The sequence below is a fragment of the Muscardinus avellanarius genome, assembly GCF_963383645.1.
Source record: "Muscardinus avellanarius genome assembly, chromosome: 17".
NCBI classification, from domain to species: domain Eukaryota; kingdom Metazoa; phylum Chordata; class Mammalia; order Rodentia; family Gliridae; genus Muscardinus; species Muscardinus avellanarius.
In genome coordinates, this window is record NC_137803.1 from 16,706,448 (window position 1) to 16,723,785 (window position 17,338).

Consider the following 17,338-nt stretch of genomic DNA (forward strand, 5'->3'; position numbering starts at 1 on the left):
GTGTAAGCCCGGGAACCTGGTCCCTTTGGCCTTGTGAGAGTCTCCATATCTCTAGGCATCTTTGCTGAAAATTGAAGGGTTTGGGATGAAAGCCACTTGGTAAGGTCCCTTCCTTCTCCGTGAGGACCTTTTGTTGCGAGGGTTATATTTGTTTCCTGGGGTCGGTATATTAAAGTGTACTAGGAGGCTTAAAGCAACAGAAATCTATATTTTCTCACAGTCTTGGAAGCCAGATGTCTGAAGTCAGGTATCAGCAGGGCCACACCCCTGTCCAGGAGAATCCTTCCTCTCCTCTTCTGACTTCTGATATTTATCATCAATCCCTGAACTTCTTTGACTTGAATATAGTTGGTCATCTTCTCCCTGTGTGTGTCTTATATTGCCTTCTCTGTGTATGTTTGGGTCCAAATTTCCTCCGTGTGTGTGTGTGTGTGTGTGTGTGTGTGTGTGTGTGTGTGTGTGTTGTTACTGGGAATGGAACCCATGAGCATTCTACCTCCAAGCTACACCCCCAGTCCTATTTTTTTTTATTCTGTGTGTGTGTGTGTGTGTGTGTGTGTGTGTGTGTGTGTGTGTGTTACTGGGGGTGTAACCCAGGGACTTTGCTACCTCTGAGCTATACTCCCAGACCTATTTTTTATACTTTATTTGGAAACATGGTCTCACTAAGTTGCTGAGAGCCTCACTAAGTAGCTGAGGCTGGCTTCGAACCTGTGTGATCCTCCTGTCTCAGCCTCCCAAGTGCTGGAATTACAAGCGTGCGCCTCCATGCCCAGCCTTTTTTATTCTTTTTTTTTTTTTTTTTTTTTAAATCGGGTCTAGGGATGGAACCCAGGGGCATTCAACCTCCGAGCCACACCCCCTGCCCTATTTTTTTTTATTCTTTATTTTGAAATCGGGTCTCACTGAGTTGCAGAGGGACTAAGTAGCCGAGGCTGTCCACAAACTGTGATCCTCCGGTCTCAGCCTCCTGAATGCTGGGATTACAAGCGTGTGCCACCAGGCCCAGCTTTTTTATTCTTTATTTTGAAACAGGGTCTCAAAGAGTTGCAAAGGGCCTCACTAGGTAGCTGACGCTGGCTGTGAACCTCGAACCATGATCCTCCTGTCTTAGCCTCCTGAATGCTGGGATTACAAGCTTGCACCACCACACCCAGCTCAAATTTCCTCTTTTTATAAGGACACCAGTGTTGTTAGATTAGTCTTCTACCATAGTGACCACATTTGATTTAATTTATAGACTGTCTTTGAAAGAGGCTACATTCTGAGGAACTGGGTCTTAGGACTTCAACATAACTTCCTGGGGAGACACAATTCAACCCATGGCAGTAATCAGTGTTGTAGAAAAGATGATGTTCGAAGAGCCCATGAGGAGAAATCCCGTGAATGGTGCCCTCCAGTGGGTCACGCCCCCTGAGGTGCCAGCCAACAGCCTGCAAAGGCATCGGAACCACGCATAAGCAAGCGTGCTGTGGAAATGTACATGTCATCATTGTGCTGAGAAGGGCAATCGTTACAGCCCAAGGGAGCTTCACAACCCAGATTACAATAAATTCACGCCATTTGAGCATTACTTATTATTGTCAAGAAGTAAACGGAGCAGCAATAACATTTTAGAGTTTATTTGAACAATCAACAACCACAAATTAGAAAGCTCTGAATCAGAAGTGGGCCCGGAGCTCCTCTGAGGGAACTCAAGGGGAGGCGCTGACAGGGCAGGACGCAAAGCAAACAGGGGATTGGTTAGTCACACATCTGCCTTGTTTGGTCTCTCCCACTGGACAGACCCTCCTATCACTGGATAGTCCCGAGTTATATAAGTTTGTTGGTTGCTTCTGATTGGTTGAGAGTAAATTCTTCTTCTCCTCCTCTTCTTTCTCTTCCTCCTCCTCCTTCTCCTCCTCCTCCTCATCCGTCATCATCATCATCTTCTTCTTCTTCTTCTTGTAGTAGGAATTGAACTCAGGGGCATTCTACCTCCAAGTTACACTGCAGCCGTGTGTGTGTGTGTGTGTGTGTGTGTGTGTGTGTGTGTGATTAGAGATTGAACCCAGGGGCATTCTACCTCCGTGCTACACCCCTGAGCCCTTATTATTTGTTTTGTTTTGTTTTGTATTAAGCTCTCACTAGGTTGCTGAGGCTAGTCTCGAACCTGTGATCCTCCTGACTCACCCTCCCAAATGCTGAGATTACAAGGGAATGCCACCAAGCCTGGCTTCACATAAAGCTTTGCAAATTGAACAAGGTTAAGGTCACTTAGGAGAGCTAGCTGGCTTTGTCTACTCTGGATTCTTAAGGCCTTACCTAGCTCCATTTTAACTTAACACTGTGATCATTGATTCAGAAAACCAAATATGAGCCAAGACCAAAAAAAAAAATAGAGCATTTTACTAAAAGTGTTCAACAAAGGGTGATTGTCGTGTCACTATAAAAATCATCAAAGAACTGTCTTCTGTTTTAAACACAGAGAACCTGTGTGTATGAAATGTTCACAAAATCAGATTCATCCCTCTCCTTAGGAACCGAGCATTCAGGGCACACAGAGGTCGCCCCTTCCTCTGCTCATTGCCAACAATGACACCATCCTTTCGGGTTTTCACGGATATTATGGCCCCGAGTTTCTTGGGCCACTTGGGCTCCACTTCAGTTCCAGCCACGGCCTCTCAATGAACAGCGTCAGGGCCAGCCCAGAGACCAAGGTGAGCACGCAGTGTCCAGAGAAAAGATAGAACTGCAAGGAAAGACGGCATGGGAGACACCGTTTTACTCTACGATGCCTGCGTGGCGGGATCACTAACTGTGCCATCCTAGCTATTGTAAGACCCCCGCCGAGGGGAAACCCTCAATCAACCTCGGGATAAGCGACGTCAAGAACCACGAGAGACGACGTCCTTGATGCAATGAGCAAAAGATGAAGGTTTATTAAGGAGCCAGTGCACTGGGGCCGACTCGTATAGGAGTTCGGCCCCGAGCCACTGAAACTGAGGGTATTTATAGGGAAAAGACCATTAGTTAGGGGGTTTTGGGCTAAATTGCATGCGTTTACAGAAAATTACAGAATCATTTGAAAAGTACATTCTGTAGTCAAGTGTTAGATAAAATACCAGGTGCAGTCAGTAAGCTCCCGGGTCAAGGCGCTCTGGCCCAGACAGTATAGATAAGATGGGGTGGGCTTATCGCATATCTTACATTCCTAAGCTGTAAGCTGCAGTAAAATATACTTTTTCTTTTTAACTATTAGCTGGCTGTTTTAACTATTAGCTAGCTGCTAGGGGCTTATGATTTTTTTCTCTAAATGGAGCCTTTCACTATGTGAAACGGATCTGCAGAACCATCCGAACCATCAAAAATAAAGTAAATAAAGATGGTATACTGCACCGGAGCCCTCCCCCTCGCTCTCTCGAATACAGCAGAGAACAATAAGGCCCTTCACAAAACAATCAAAACAGGCTTCTCTCAAAGCCAATAGAGTACATGTGGCGCACCGTGGCACTGTGGTGGGTGGTGATGAAGGGCTGGGCACCAGCTCACCATGCTGCTGTCCGAGTAGTGGATGAGCGTGTCCTGAAGTCCATTGTAGAGGATGATGAGAATCGGGTGCACCAGGTAGGAGGCGTAACTGACGCGGGCCAGGAAGCTCCAGATGGCACAGGAAAGCACCCGGCCTACCACACCTGGGGAAGGAAGGGCAGGCCCTGCCTCAGGCAGCCCAAGGCCCTCTGGGCTGGTGAAGACCTGGTAACTTCTTCATTTGCTTGCTTATTTGTGGTGCTGGGAATTAAAGCCAGGGGCATTCTACCTCCAAGTTACATCCCCAGCCCTGTTATTTATTTATTTATTTATTTATTTACTTACTTACTTATGTGTTTGTGGTCCTAGGGATTAGACCCAGGGGCAGTCTACCTCCAAGCTACATCCCAGCCCTGCTATTTATTTATGAATTTATTTGTTTGTTTATTTATTTATTTACTTACTTACTTACTTATCTGTTTGTGGTCCTAGGGATTGAACTCAGGAGCAGTCTACCTCCAAGCTACACCCTCAGCCTTACTTTTTTGTTTGTTTGTTTTTTGTTTTAACAAAGTCTCTCTAAGTTACTGAGGGCCTCAAGATGGCCACAACAAACCTGTGATCCTCCTGTTTCAGCCTACCAAACACTGGGATTACAGGTATGTGCCACTATGCCTGGCCTTTTATTTATTTATTTTTAAATAGGGTCTCGCTCGGAGCCGGATGTGTAATCCCCGCGCTTGGGAGGCTGAGACAGGAGGATCACACGGGTTTGAAACCAGCCTCAGCTACTTAGTGAGGCTCTCAGCAACTTAGTGAGACCCTGTTTCCAAATAAAGTATAAAACAGGTCTGGGAGTATAGCCCAGAGGTAGAAAAACCCCTGGGTTCTACCCCCAATACCACCAAAAATAAATAAATAAATAAATAAATAAATAAATACATAGATAAATAAATAAATAGGGTTTCTCTAAGTCACTACACACTTGGGCTTTGAATCTGCAGTCCTCCTGCCTCAGCCTCCCAAGTACTGGGATTACTGGCATAAGCCACTGTGCCAGCAACACTCATGTTTTCTAGCAATTTATCCGAAGTCTCACCTCCTACATTTACTCATCAGCCAATCCTAAATTTTTGTCTTGTTTTGTTTTGTACTGAGGATTGAATTCAGGGGCATTCTACTTCGGAGCTACACCCTCAACCTGATTTTGCTTTTTAATTTTGAAACAGGATCTCACTAAGTTGCAGAGGGCCTCAAGGTTGTTGAGGCTGGCCGTGAACTCGTGATCCTCCTGTCTCAGCTCCCCAAGTACTGGGATGACAAGTGTGTACCACCACGCCTGGCTGATCTTGATACCTTAATATAGAGAGCATTGGAGACCCAAGTCCAGAACATCAGTTGTGCTTGTAGTCTGGGTGGTAACAACACACCTTTGAATAATACAGCACTCAGGAATAAGCCAAAGGGCTCATCTGTAACCTGGGTCAAGAGAGAGGTCACCCTTATTCTGCCTAATGATTGAAGGCAGTTATTAGCTCACTGTTAGGATAAGGCTGCAAACTTGCTTAATATAACAGTCAAAGCTGTTCCTCTCTCATTATTTATATCAGCCTGTTATCCTCAATAACACCAGACGTGTTGCAGCAGGCAGGGATACTGTGATGTGCGCCAGTGTACTATAAACTGCCTGTGTGGGCACGGGAGGCGGGGTGTTCATGTTCCAAGGCTCTGTGGACCACTCCTGGGCATTGTCCTAGGATGGGGCGGGGGGGGGGGGTGCGCACCGGGCTGTAGTCATGGGATACAATGTTTTCCATAAATACAGACACATCAGTCAACGAGAACGCAGCCCACTTGCATGAGTGAGAGACAGTAGGATCGCAGGTTCGTAGCCAGCCTCAGCTATTTACTGAGGCCTTCTGCAACTTAGTGAGATTCTGATTCAAAATGAGGGGTAAAAAAATAGGGCTAGGGGTATAGATCAAAGGTAGAATGCCCCTGGGTTCCATCCCCAGCACCAAAAAAAAAAAAAAGTCAACCCAACAGACATAGTTCCTCAGTTACAGAGGGGATCTTGACAACTCTTTAGTTTCATCCCCTCAGAGGAGGCAACTGAGCCTCAAGATAGGCATGGCCAGGAGTCTTATCCTCTGTCACTAAATTGCTCTGTCTTCTCTCTGTGTTACTGTGTCCACATCCTTTTCTAACTTCTAAGTGAGATTTACTGAAGAGGGTGCTTTTTTATTTTGAGAACTTATATTTGTATATAGACCAACATAAAAATCTAAAACAATATGTGGGTTGTTTTCTCCAAAGGTATAGACAAACTTTTTTTACTTTTTTTAGCAGTACTGGGACTGAACCCAGGGCCTTTTGCATCAGGATGACATTTTGAATCAATGGGAGCCATTCACCAACCACTCCAGTGAACAGAAGCTCCTCTGGAGACTCACTTTGTGTTTTTTGTTTGTTTGTTTGTTTGTTTGTTTTTGTGGTACTGGGGTTCCTGGAAGCCCTGCTACCTCTGGGCTACACTCCCAGACCTATTTTTACATTTTTATTTGAAAACACGGTCTCTTAAGCCAGTGCGCGCAGCTGGCTTCGAACCTGCGCGATCCTCCTGTCTCTGCCTCCCAAGCGCGGGGATTACAAGCGTGCGCCACCACGCCCGGCTCACTTTGTGTTTTAAATTTGTTACCCTTGCACGCCTGTAATCTCATTACTTAGGAGGCTGAGATAGGAGGATCGCAGGTTCGAAAATAGCCTCAAAAAGTAATGAGACTCTCATCAACCTAATGAGATTCTGTTTCCAAATAAGAAATAAAATCAGGCTGGGGTTGGGGGTGTAGCTCACAGGTAGAATGTCTCTGGTTCAATCCCCAGGACCACAAAAATAAATAAATCTGTCACCCTCTAAGGGATGGGCATGGGCCCAAGCAGAGCCCAGTGCCACCTCCTACCTCCGTAGCCTTCCCGGCATGCGAAGATGACCCAGCCTACAGCCGCCGCCCACAGGGTCCGGTGCAGCGCCTGGTAGACAGCAGCGGCTGCAGAGGAGGTGACGGAGAGGTCATCTATTGCATACGCCCCGGCGACAACCAGGAACAGGGTGAGCAGGGAGCAAGTCCACCCCAGCACGGCCCGCACCTGCAGGGGAAAAAAGGTAGCTCAGGGGGCCCGAAGGATGTGGGACTCTGTATACTCATGTCCTTTCGCACAAACTCATTTTTTTTTTTAATTTCACTTCACACCTCCATGTGTAATTTGACGAAAATAGCTTCGCGGTTACTGCCGGTGAGGGATGGCGGGGGAGGGTGTACGTGACCACGAGGAGAGGATGAGGAAGCCGTGTGTGACATTAAGGTTGTTCCTCGACAGTGGCGGCGGCCACGCAGGTGTCCACGCGGGACAGCATTGCCCAGAACTCTACGCACGTGCAAAGGAGGACAGCTAAGGCGGGTGCTTCTAAAGGACCATGGTGCCTGGGAGTGAGCAGGTATCGTAGTTACACACGTGGAGCCAGAGGGGGAGCCTGAGCCTGGATTCACAAGCTCTCTCCTTACTGTTTTTGCAACTTCCTGTGGATCTACAACCATTCCAAAATAAAAAAGAGTGGCGGCCGGGCGTGGCGCTGCACATTTGGAATCCCAGTCCTTGGAACACTAAGACCCGGAGGATCGCAGGTTCACAGCCAGCCTCAGCTATGTGGTGAGGCCCTTCCACAACATAGTGAGACCCTGTTTCAAAACAAAGAATAAAAAATAGGGCTGGAGGTGGAGCTTGGAGGTAGAATGCCCCTGGGTTCCATCCCCAGTACTGCAAGAAAATAAAAGAGTAAAAGCAAACGGGTCATGTTCAAACCACGGCCACCACGCCTGATCTTCCATTCCGTCCCACTGAAGAGGGCTTCTGGATTGGTCCTGCTCCCGTCTGAGATGTGAAGGTCTACGGGGCACAGCCCTGCTTGGACACACCCTAGTCACTGGGACACAAAATGGCGGAAGGTTTGGGAGACTGGAGACGCTCTCAGCTCAGAGAACAGCTCCGTGAACTAAATTTTATTATTTGGCCCAGTTTCAGAATATGGGTCTTCTGCCACATTTTTTGACCATTTTCAACCCAAATCCATCTTCCCTGGCTCTCTCTTGCTTCTCCATGTTCTGGTTTCTCAAGGTGCGACCAAGCCAACGTCACATCAGTCTGCCAGATTGTCTCTAAGGCCTACATGGCTCTCAGGTTCCCGTACAGCTTCTGGCTACAGAGAAGGCAAGGCTAGCTGGTGGCGCATGCTTGTAATCACAGTACTTGGGAGGCTGAGACAGGAGGATCCGGGTTTGTTGCCGGCCTCGGCTACTTAGTGAGGACTTCTGAAACGTAGTGAGACTCTGTTTCAAAATAAAGAATAAAAAATCAGGCTGGGGGTGTAGATCAGAGGTAGAATGCCCCTGAGTTCAAGCCCCAACACCACACATACAAAAAAAAGTCACAGAGCCAGGCGTGGTGGCGCATGCTTGTAATCCCCGCGCTTGGGAAGCTGAGACAGGAGGATTGCACAGGTTGGAAGCCAGCCTCAGCTATTTAGTGAGGCTCTCAGAAACTAAGTGAGATTCTGTTTCCAAATAAAGTATAAAATAGGTCTGGGAGTATAGCCCAGAGTTTTAAAGGCCCCTGGGTTCCACCCCCAGTACCACACACACAAAAAAAATATCATATAACTCCTTAGCCCCTATATATATCCATTCGTCCTGGTTAAATCCTATCTCTTTCCCACCAGGAGTAACACAATATGATTTTCCAAGGATCAGGTCTTTTTCTCTGCAATGAATCATACACAAAATCTAGATAAATAAGGTAGGGGCCTGCCGAAGGGTTTGAGGTCAAAGCTGTATTCGAATAGTGCGATGGGATTCCTAGCTCTTCTTGCTGTGAGAAGCAAATGATCATTCATTTGTTTGGTCACTTATTAATGCCTTCAATGAGCCAAGATCTCAGAACCAAAAGTTGGGGAGAAAAGTGCATACCCCGTAGTTAGAAACCAGGGCCCAGCCGGGCGTGGTGGCGCACGCTTGTAATCCCCGCGCTTGGGAGGCAGAGACAGGAGGATCGTGCAGGTTCGAAGCCAGCCATGCGCGCTGGCTTAGGAGACCCTGTTTCCAAATAAAAATGTAAAAATAGGTCTGCGAGTGTAGCCCAGAGGTAGAAGGCTTCCAGGAACCCCAGGATCACCAAAAAGAAAGAAAGAAACCAGGGCCCAGGAATGCACAGCACACAGACAAACACAAAGAAGGGCACAGCCCAGCCTGGGGGGATGAGGAAAGACAGCCTAGTTGCAGTTGAAGCTGTCTTTGAACCAGCTATCCTCCAGTCTCAGCCTCCCAAGTACTAGGATTCTAAGCATGTGCCACCACGCCCTGCTCACAGAAAGGTTTTGCGTGGTTCAAAGGCACCCCCAAGTTGCTGCTTAGAGGAGATTAGAGATCACGAGTGGAGACAAGAAAACTAGTGAAGAAATCCAGGCAAGAGATAAGAAGAAATTGAGCGAGGTCCAAGGTCGTTTGGAGGTGCTCCGAGAGGGCAGCAGGTGCGAAAAGCAGCAGGGCTTGGTGGGCGGGCAGGAGGGAGAGAATGAGTGGTCCTTAAGAAAGAGGTACCCAAGCAAGTCCAGGTTCCCAGCTGGAGTAGAGAGGTTGAATGGCGAAGCCGAGTGACTGCCCAGAGGGGCGCAGGGAGGCAAATGTGTGCTCAGGGCCCACCTGGAAGGCCAAGGAACAGCTCCTCCCTCTCTAGACACCTCACAGGCTGATTCCCAGATGGAACCGTCAGATCTGAACAAGAATCCTGTCTCTAGAAACCACAGAGCTTCAAACATCCAACCCAACTCACTATCGCCTCCCGAAGAGGGTCTGGCCATGGTAATCTCGCTTGGTGTGCCTCTCCGCATCCTAGGTCTCTTTGAGTCTGATAGATGGGTCCCCACTGGGTCCCAAATCTAAAGCTTTGTAAAAGGGAGCTTAATAGAAAGGGCCCTATAGTGAAGCAATTAAGGTGACCAATCAGAGGGTATGGAATAGGGGAGGATGGAGCCTCTTTAAAAAGCAGGAGGTACATAAACATATGTATCAAAGTTAATCACCAAACAAGCATGGGATCGAGGGAGGGGGAGGGAATGGGATGGATGGAGGGAATGGATGAGGGCTAATTGGATGAGGTGTGCTTGTATATCCTCTCAAGTCTTATATTCCAATGTGATGTATGATTACAATGCACCAATAAAAATAAATTTAAAAAAACCTTTTTAATCATAGCTGTTTTTATGTTTGTTTTATTTGGCAATGCTTATGATATTTTTTCTTGCTAAAGACATGAATATTAAATTGATCCTTGGCAAAAAAAAAAAAAAAAAAAGGGGGGAGTTCAGGGGAGAGAATCAGGTTCTGGCAAAAAGATAAAGTCTCTCTTTTATCTGTTAGCATCCACAACACACCACAGCACAATAAATATCCAGCAACCAGATTTCTCCTGCCCATGGCTTGGGAGAACCTGGCCAAGTGGACCACGCTGATCCCAACCAGCCCCCTGCCTTCCCGGAAGGCCTGCGGAAGCCATACTTTAGTGTTGAGAATGTTCTCCCGATGGTTTTGGTGCATGAAAATGCCCAGGAAGAGGCCCACGAGGAATGGTCCACATCGGCAGTAGGGCTTGGTGTAGTATTCCAAGAAATACATCAAGGTCTCATTGTCACTGGAAACACACAAAGAAATAAAGCAAAAGGTTATGTTTGTCCTGGACACAGGAGTGGGAACCCCAGAGACGTCCACTGGGGCCACCAGAAAATCGAAAGGTATCTGGCGCCCCATTTGCTCATCTCCACAATCATCTACAAATATTACATCATGACTGCCTCAGCAGGATCCAGGGCACAGCTGGTTTGTTCAAATTCTACCCCAGATCCCAAGGAAATAGGATGACTTGGTTCATTTTAAATAGTCATTCCTAGCTGGGCGCGGCGACGCACCCTTGTAATCCCAGTACTTGGGAGGCTGAGACAGGAGGATGGCAGTTTGCGGCTAGCCTCAGCTACTTAGTGAGGTCCTTTGCAACTCAGTGAGACCCTGTTTCAAAATAAAGAATAAAAAGCCAGGTGTGGTGGTGCACGTTTGTAATCCCTGCGCTTGGGAGGCTGAGACAGGAGGATCGCACAGGTTTGAAGCCAGCCTCGGCTACTTAGTGAGACCCTGTTTCCAAATAAAATATAAAATAGGTCTGGGAGTATAGCCTGGAGGTAGAAAGCCTCTGGGTTCCACCCCTAGTACCACAAAAATAAAGAAGGAAAGAAAGAAAGAAAGAAAGAAAGAAGGAAAGAAAGAAAGAAAGAAAGAGAGAGAAAGAAAGAGATCAAGAAAAAAAAGGCGCACACTTGTAATCCCAGAATTCGGGAGGCTGAGGCCTGTAGGATCGCGGTTCACGGACAGCCTCAACTACTTAGTGATGCCCTCTGCAACTCACTGAGACCTGGTTTCAAAATAAAGAATAAAAAATAGGGCAGGAGGTGTAGCTCAGAGGTTGAATGCCCCTGGGTTCCATCCCCAGACCTGCAAAAAAAAAAAAAAAAAAAAAATAGAGCTGGGGTGTAGCTCGGAGGTAGAATGCCCCTGGTTCCATCCCTACTACCGGGAAAAAAAAAGGTCATTCCTATAAGCATGTATGTTCGTGTCACTTTGAATCTTTTGTTTTGGGGTTGTTTGTTTTGTTTTGTTTTATGGTGCTGAAAATTGAACTGAGGCTATATCACCAACCCTATTTTATTTCTTATTTGGAAATGGTCTCACTAAGTTTTTGAGTGCCTCACTAAATTGCTGAGGCTGGCTTTGAACCTGTGATCTTCCTATCTTGGCCTCCCAAGTACTAGGGTTAAAGGCTTGTGCCACCACACCCAGCCTACTGTGAATCTTTCTCTGGCATATAATTACATTGCACCAATAAAAGGATTTTTTTAAAAAATCTATTATAAATATAAAAATAAGCTAGGCATGGTGGTGCATGCTTATAATCCCAGTACTTAGGACCCTGGTTTCCATCCCCAGTACCACAAAAAATAAATAAATAAATATAAATAAATAAATAAACAAATAAACAGCTGTTTCTGGTGGTTGATACACCAGGATGGCTCTAAGAATGTGATAACCAGAATAAACTGACCTGAGAGAAAAGAGAAGTTCTGAGAGTCCAGGATGGGCTTTTAAGAGGATACCAAAGAGTATTATTTGATGCTGTGATTCCAAGACTTGTTCCCCTGACATTAATGGCAGTATCATCTTGAGAACTTATTCAGAACCCAAATTCCTGCTTTTCCTCCCTCCCACTCCTCAGACATACTGAAGAGGAGGAGGCCAGTGGTGGACGCAGCCATCTTGCAGTAGCAAGCCACCAGGTGACCCTGAAGCCCTCGGTGTTGAAAAGCACCGCTGTGGAGAGCTGTCACAGAGATGTCCAGGTTACACCCAGGCCCGCTGAATCAGAACTTCAGGAATGAGGGTTGTTAAAGTTTCCCCGGGCTTCCAAAGTACAGCCTAGACTGAGAACTCTTGCCTTCAATTTATCCTGCCCCCAGTCCAAGTCAAAAGTACTTTCATCTCTGAATCAATGCACAGCCCGTGCAGGGGCCATCAGAGGAAGGAAAGTTGCTAGAGGCCCAGTGGGTGGTTCTTCTTCCACCCTGGCTGCCCATTGGGATATCAGGAAACTCACAGCAGTCAGGTGCCTGGGCGCATCCCCAGAGATTCTGATTCAACTGACCCAAGGTAGGGCCAGAGGCATTGGGAAGGTCTAAAAGCTTCCCAGAAGCCGAGTGTGGTGGCGCGCACTTGTAATCCCAGCATTTGGGAGACTGAGACCAGAAGATTGTGGTTCCCAGACAGCCTCAGCTACTTAGCGAGGCCCTTCGCAACTCAGCGAGACCCTGTTTCAAAATAAAGAATAAAAATTAGAACTGGGGGTGTAGTTCGGAGATAAAATATCCCTGGGTTCCATCCCCAGTACTGCAAAAAAATAAAATAAATTAAAATAAATTTAAAAAAACTAAAAAATAGGGCTGGGGGTGTAGCTTGGAGGTATAATGCCCCTAAATTCCATCTGTAGTACTGCAAAAAGAAAAATTTTAAAAATTAAAAAATAAAAGCTTCCCAAGAGACTGGAACATACACGTAAGGGTGCCAACCACCAGGCCAGGCATAAATAAGCCTCCTCCTCCTCCCTCACCTGCTGTTATAGTTAGATGTAAAATGTCCCCTAAAGCCAGGCATGGTGGTGCATGCCTGTAATCCAAGTACTTGTGAGGCTGGGACAGGAGGAATACAGGTTCAAAGCCAGCCTCAGAAACTTAGTAAGATCCTCCACAACTTAGTGAGACCCTATTTCCAAATAAGAAATAAAATCAGTCTAGGGGTAGAGCTCAGAGGTAGAATGTCTCTGGGTTTAATCTTCCCAGTGCCGCCAAAAGAAAATGTCCCCTAAAAATCTCATTTATTAATGTTTGGAGATGATGTAATTGAGACATGAACGTAGTAATCCCAGAAGTGAATAACTCCATTGCAATGGATTGACCCAGGTGGTACCCAGTAGGCTGACAGGGTGTGTCTACAGAAGTGGTCCCTGGGGGTGCAGCCTTGGGATGATATAAATGGTTCCTCCTGCCCAGCTCTCCCCCGCCCCTTTTCTCCTGCTTCTGTCCTCCATGATGTGAGAAGCGCAGCCCATGTGCCCTCCCTTTCACTGCTTCCGGCCGCCATGCCTGAGATCTGTTTCCTACTGAAGTCAAAATCCTAAAAAAATAAATCTTTGCCAGGCGTGGTGGTGCACGCTTGTAATCCCAGCATTTAGGAGGCTGAGACAGGAGGATCCTGGTTCGCAGACAGCCTCAGCTACTTATTGAAACCCTCTGCAACTCAGTGAGACCCTAATTTGGGTCAGTGAGACCCAAATCAAAGAATTAAAATAGGGCAGGGGGTGTAGCTTGGAGGTCAAATGCCCCTGGGTTCCATTCCCAGACCCGCAAAAAAAAAAAAAAAAAAAAAAAAAAAACAGAAAGAAAAGAAAAGAAATCTTTTAGGTTATAGCTGAAAAATGTTGACTGGCACACCCAGATACACCCACAAGTGCAGACAACATTATACGGGGAGGGCATGGGGCTGGGCACGGTGGCACACATCTGTAATCCCAGTACTTGGAAGGCTGAGACAGGAGGGTTGCAGGTTCGTAGCCAGCCTCAGCCACTTAGTGATGTTCTCAGGAACTTAGTGAGACCTGTTTCAAAATAAAAAATAAAATAGGGCTGGGGGTCTAGCTCTGAGGTAGAAATCTTTGAGTTTAATCCCAGCACCACAAAAAGAAAAAGAAAGAAAAGAATTAAAGAAAAGAGAGAGAGGGAGGGAGGGGGAGAAGGAAGAAAGGAAGGAAAAACTTAAAGAAAGGTCGGCCATGGGGCTCTGCTGGCCAAGAGGTTCAGGTGTAGTTAGTCATTCATCCATTTGGCCACATATTCCACCCATTCACAGACACACTTGTATCAGGCACGGTTCTGGACGCTCCTACGCAGGAAAGCCAATGAAGGCCGCCCTGGGACTTTGCACAGATGTCTGAAAAAGGTGAACGGAAGGGCAAGTGCCACGGCCCTGCGGAAGCTGTGTGCTCGGTGTATTGGGGTGAGGCCAGTGTGGTTTCCCTGGGGTCAGCAATCAAGAGGATGACAGGTGAGGCCGGCGCCACCACGGGAGGAAGTGGAGCCGGCGACTGTCATGTCTGGTTTTTATCTGTGTCGCTGCTGAATTAAGACTGGACAAGCAGGCGATTCCTGTTTAACACACAGGGTGGTTGTAAGAAAGAATCATCACACGTAGCTCGTTGGGGAAGGGAAACTGCGCGGTGGGTAAGGCCCTAGGTTCAGATCCCCCCATGCCACTCAGAGGCTGTGTGACCTGGAAGAGGTGACCTAACTTCCTGAAGTCTCAGCGCCTAGCTTCCCAGGGGCGATTCCCACTGGACGACGAACACGTTCCGGCCACACGGGGGCGCTCCTCTCCTCTGAGAAACATTTTCCCCGGGCAAAGTGAAGCCCACACACCCCCAGGGACAGTGGAAAGGTCCAGAAGTTTGGAAGCAACAATGCAATCAACTTTCTCATTCAGACAAAAAACAAAAATTCCCACCCAGGTTTTCCAGGAGCCTCTGGGGCATAGAGCAAGCGGCCTGGCCTCCGGCAGCCCGCCCTGGGAGGTCCTGGCCACCGTGTGGGCAGGCTGGGAACCGCTTTACCTGGCTGCTGATGGAGACACCGGGAGTTTGTAAGCCAGCGTCAGCAGAGCTGTGACGGTGAAAGAGGCCAAGAACAGCAAGGTCCCGAGGAGAACAAGGGCTCGCTTACTCCTGCAGGGAGAAGACACGGAGGAGGGCCCTTCAGTGCCCTTCGCGCTGACTCGAGGGCGCCTGTGGGCTTTGCTTTTGAGACGGGGAGGGGGGGGCTGACAGGGACACCTGGGCCAGGTGGGAGGGCCTGGGTGCCTCTGACCATTTATTAGCTGTCCGACCCTCGGCTGGGCCTGGACATTGAGTTTCTTCCTGGAGACACGGATGGAACCATGTCGTTGTCCACCGATCCAGCGGTTTCTGAGCAGCTTCAAAGGAGCCCGATGCCCGGAACGTCCCTTGTCATCTACAGAACACTGTATGGATGTAGTTGGCTGATGTAGGAAAGAAATGAACTAGTCGAGGCAGAAAGGAACACAAGCGCCCACTCCAAGAAAAGGGGAGGGAGGAGGGAGCGGGCAGGGGCCCTGGTGTCCCCCTCCCTCAACAAGAAGCACAGCCGGGGCAAATGTCCAGGTGTGGGTAGTTCATGTGGAAATGGGAATCAGGCAGAGGGAACGCCAATACGAGATGTGCCATCAAGGTGGCCAGTGTTCCAGATGTTCTGCAGAGCCTTATGAATGGTAAGGAAAGCCTTATGAATTGGTAATGAAAGGGAGAGGTAAATTTTCCCAAATGTCTTCTATTCCCCATGGGTCAGGGGTGGTTCCACACAAGTGAATGTCTGCACACCTTGTGATTATGCATGCGTACAGGAGGATCCCTGCAGGATTCTGGGCTGTTATACTGAGAGGTTCTGGGGCAAGAAAGAAGAGCTTTGAGGACACAGGTTCTGAGCAAGGCGCTGTCTAGTTGTAGCTGCTCAGAACTGTACGGGTTGGGACTAAGAGGGTCTACAGTAGTGTACAAGTGTCAAGCACAGGTGCCTCAGTTTTGGGTTTTTTTTTTTTTTTTTTTTTTTTTTTTTTTCCTTTTGAGGTACTAGGGAATACCCGCAGGGCTATTCTTACCTCTGAGCTACACCTTCAGCCCTATTATATTACTTAATTTGGAAAAAGGGTCTCACTAAGTTACAGAGAGCCTCACTAAGTAGCTGAGGCTGGCCACAAACATGCAATCCTCCTGTTTTAGCCTCCCAAGTACTGGGATTACAAGAGTGTGCCAGCATGCCCAGCATGTCTTCATTCTTTATTCTTTATTTTGAAACAAGGTCTCACTGAGTTGCGGGGGACTTCACTAAGTAGCTGAGGCTCTCTGCGAACCGCGATCCTCCGGTCTTAGCCTCCCAAATGCTGGGATTACAAGCGTGCGCCACCACGCCCGGCTTCTTCATTCTTAAAAAGTCATTTATCTTTATGATTCAAGATTCCCAATGTGGGGCTCTTTGACCCAATAGTTCTTCTCAAGGATGTACATTCTAAAGAAAAGCCACAGTTGGAGGCAAATGTTCGACCTGAATATATTCATCAGGCCATTATTATGAAAGCATATAAACTGGAAACTATCCAAGTATTTAACAATAGGAGGTCTAACTAAATTATATTTCATTCATGAAATGGGATGTTATGCAGACATAAGTTACAATTATGTTTACTTAAAGTAAAATACCAGGGGGAAATGCATCTATCACAAAACTATTAAAAGAAAGCTAATAACATAAGCAGGATGTATAAAAAGCTGGACAGAGCCAGGCATGGTGGCATACGCTTGTAATCCCCAGTACTTGGGAGGCTGAGACAGGAAGATCACAGGTTTGCAGTTCAGTCTCAGCAAGCTAGTGAGGCCCTTTGAAATTTAATGAGAGCTTGTTTAAAAAAAAAGATAGGGCTTGAGGTGTAGCTAAGAGGGTAAAATGCCCCTGGGCTCAATCCCTAGGACCAAGAAATAAATAAATATTAAAAAAATAAAAAGTTGGAAGGCCGGGCGTGGTGGCGCACGCTTGTAATCCCTGCGCTTGGGAGGCGGAGACAGGAGGATCGCGCAGGTTTGAAGCCAGCTGCACGTGCTGGCTTAGGAGACCCTGTTTCCAAATAAAAATGTAAAAGTAGGTCTGGGAGTGTAGCCCAGAGGTAGAATGGCTTCCAGGAACCCCAGTACCACCAAAAGAAAGAAAGAAAGAAAGAAAGAAAGAAAGAAAGAAAGAAGATAAAAAGTTGGGTAGAAAAAATATCAGCATATGCAGAATGTATAAAAAGTTGGGCAGAAAAACAATATCAGAAACACAAGCACTGAAATATTAGCAGGACCCTCATCTCCTCTTGCATAGCAAGGCCCTGGGGTCCATACGTTCCCCTCCCCCAATCCTAATATTTTTCAGTGTTTCCTAAATTCGAAAGGTAGTCTAACAAAGAAAGGATAGTAAATCTCTTAAAAATACGGCATGAGCAATCTGCAAACTATAAATCTCCCCATGAATTATTGAGGCCATAAAGCGTGTCTAAAACTAACAAAAATTAAGGTGATAAAT

General features: G+C 47.1%; 1 protein-coding gene across 1 annotated transcript in view; it reads right to left on the reverse strand.

The window, feature by feature from the left end:
- Window positions 1-17,338, reverse strand: part of LOC308276073 (O-acyltransferase like protein-like) — a gene marked incomplete at both ends in the record, with an annotated part of 77,306 nt that overhangs the window by 13,830 nt on the left and 46,138 nt on the right. The window contains 5 exons of the mRNA XM_080714676.1: window positions 2,632-2,731; window positions 3,532-3,674; window positions 6,471-6,657; window positions 10,119-10,251; window positions 14,821-14,931. Coding sequence (XP_080570802.1) covers window positions 2,632-2,731; window positions 3,532-3,674; window positions 6,471-6,657; window positions 10,119-10,251; window positions 14,821-14,931 — 674 coding nt within the window. The remainder of the gene's footprint in view (window positions 1-2,631; window positions 2,732-3,531; window positions 3,675-6,470; window positions 6,658-10,118; window positions 10,252-14,820; window positions 14,932-17,338) is intronic.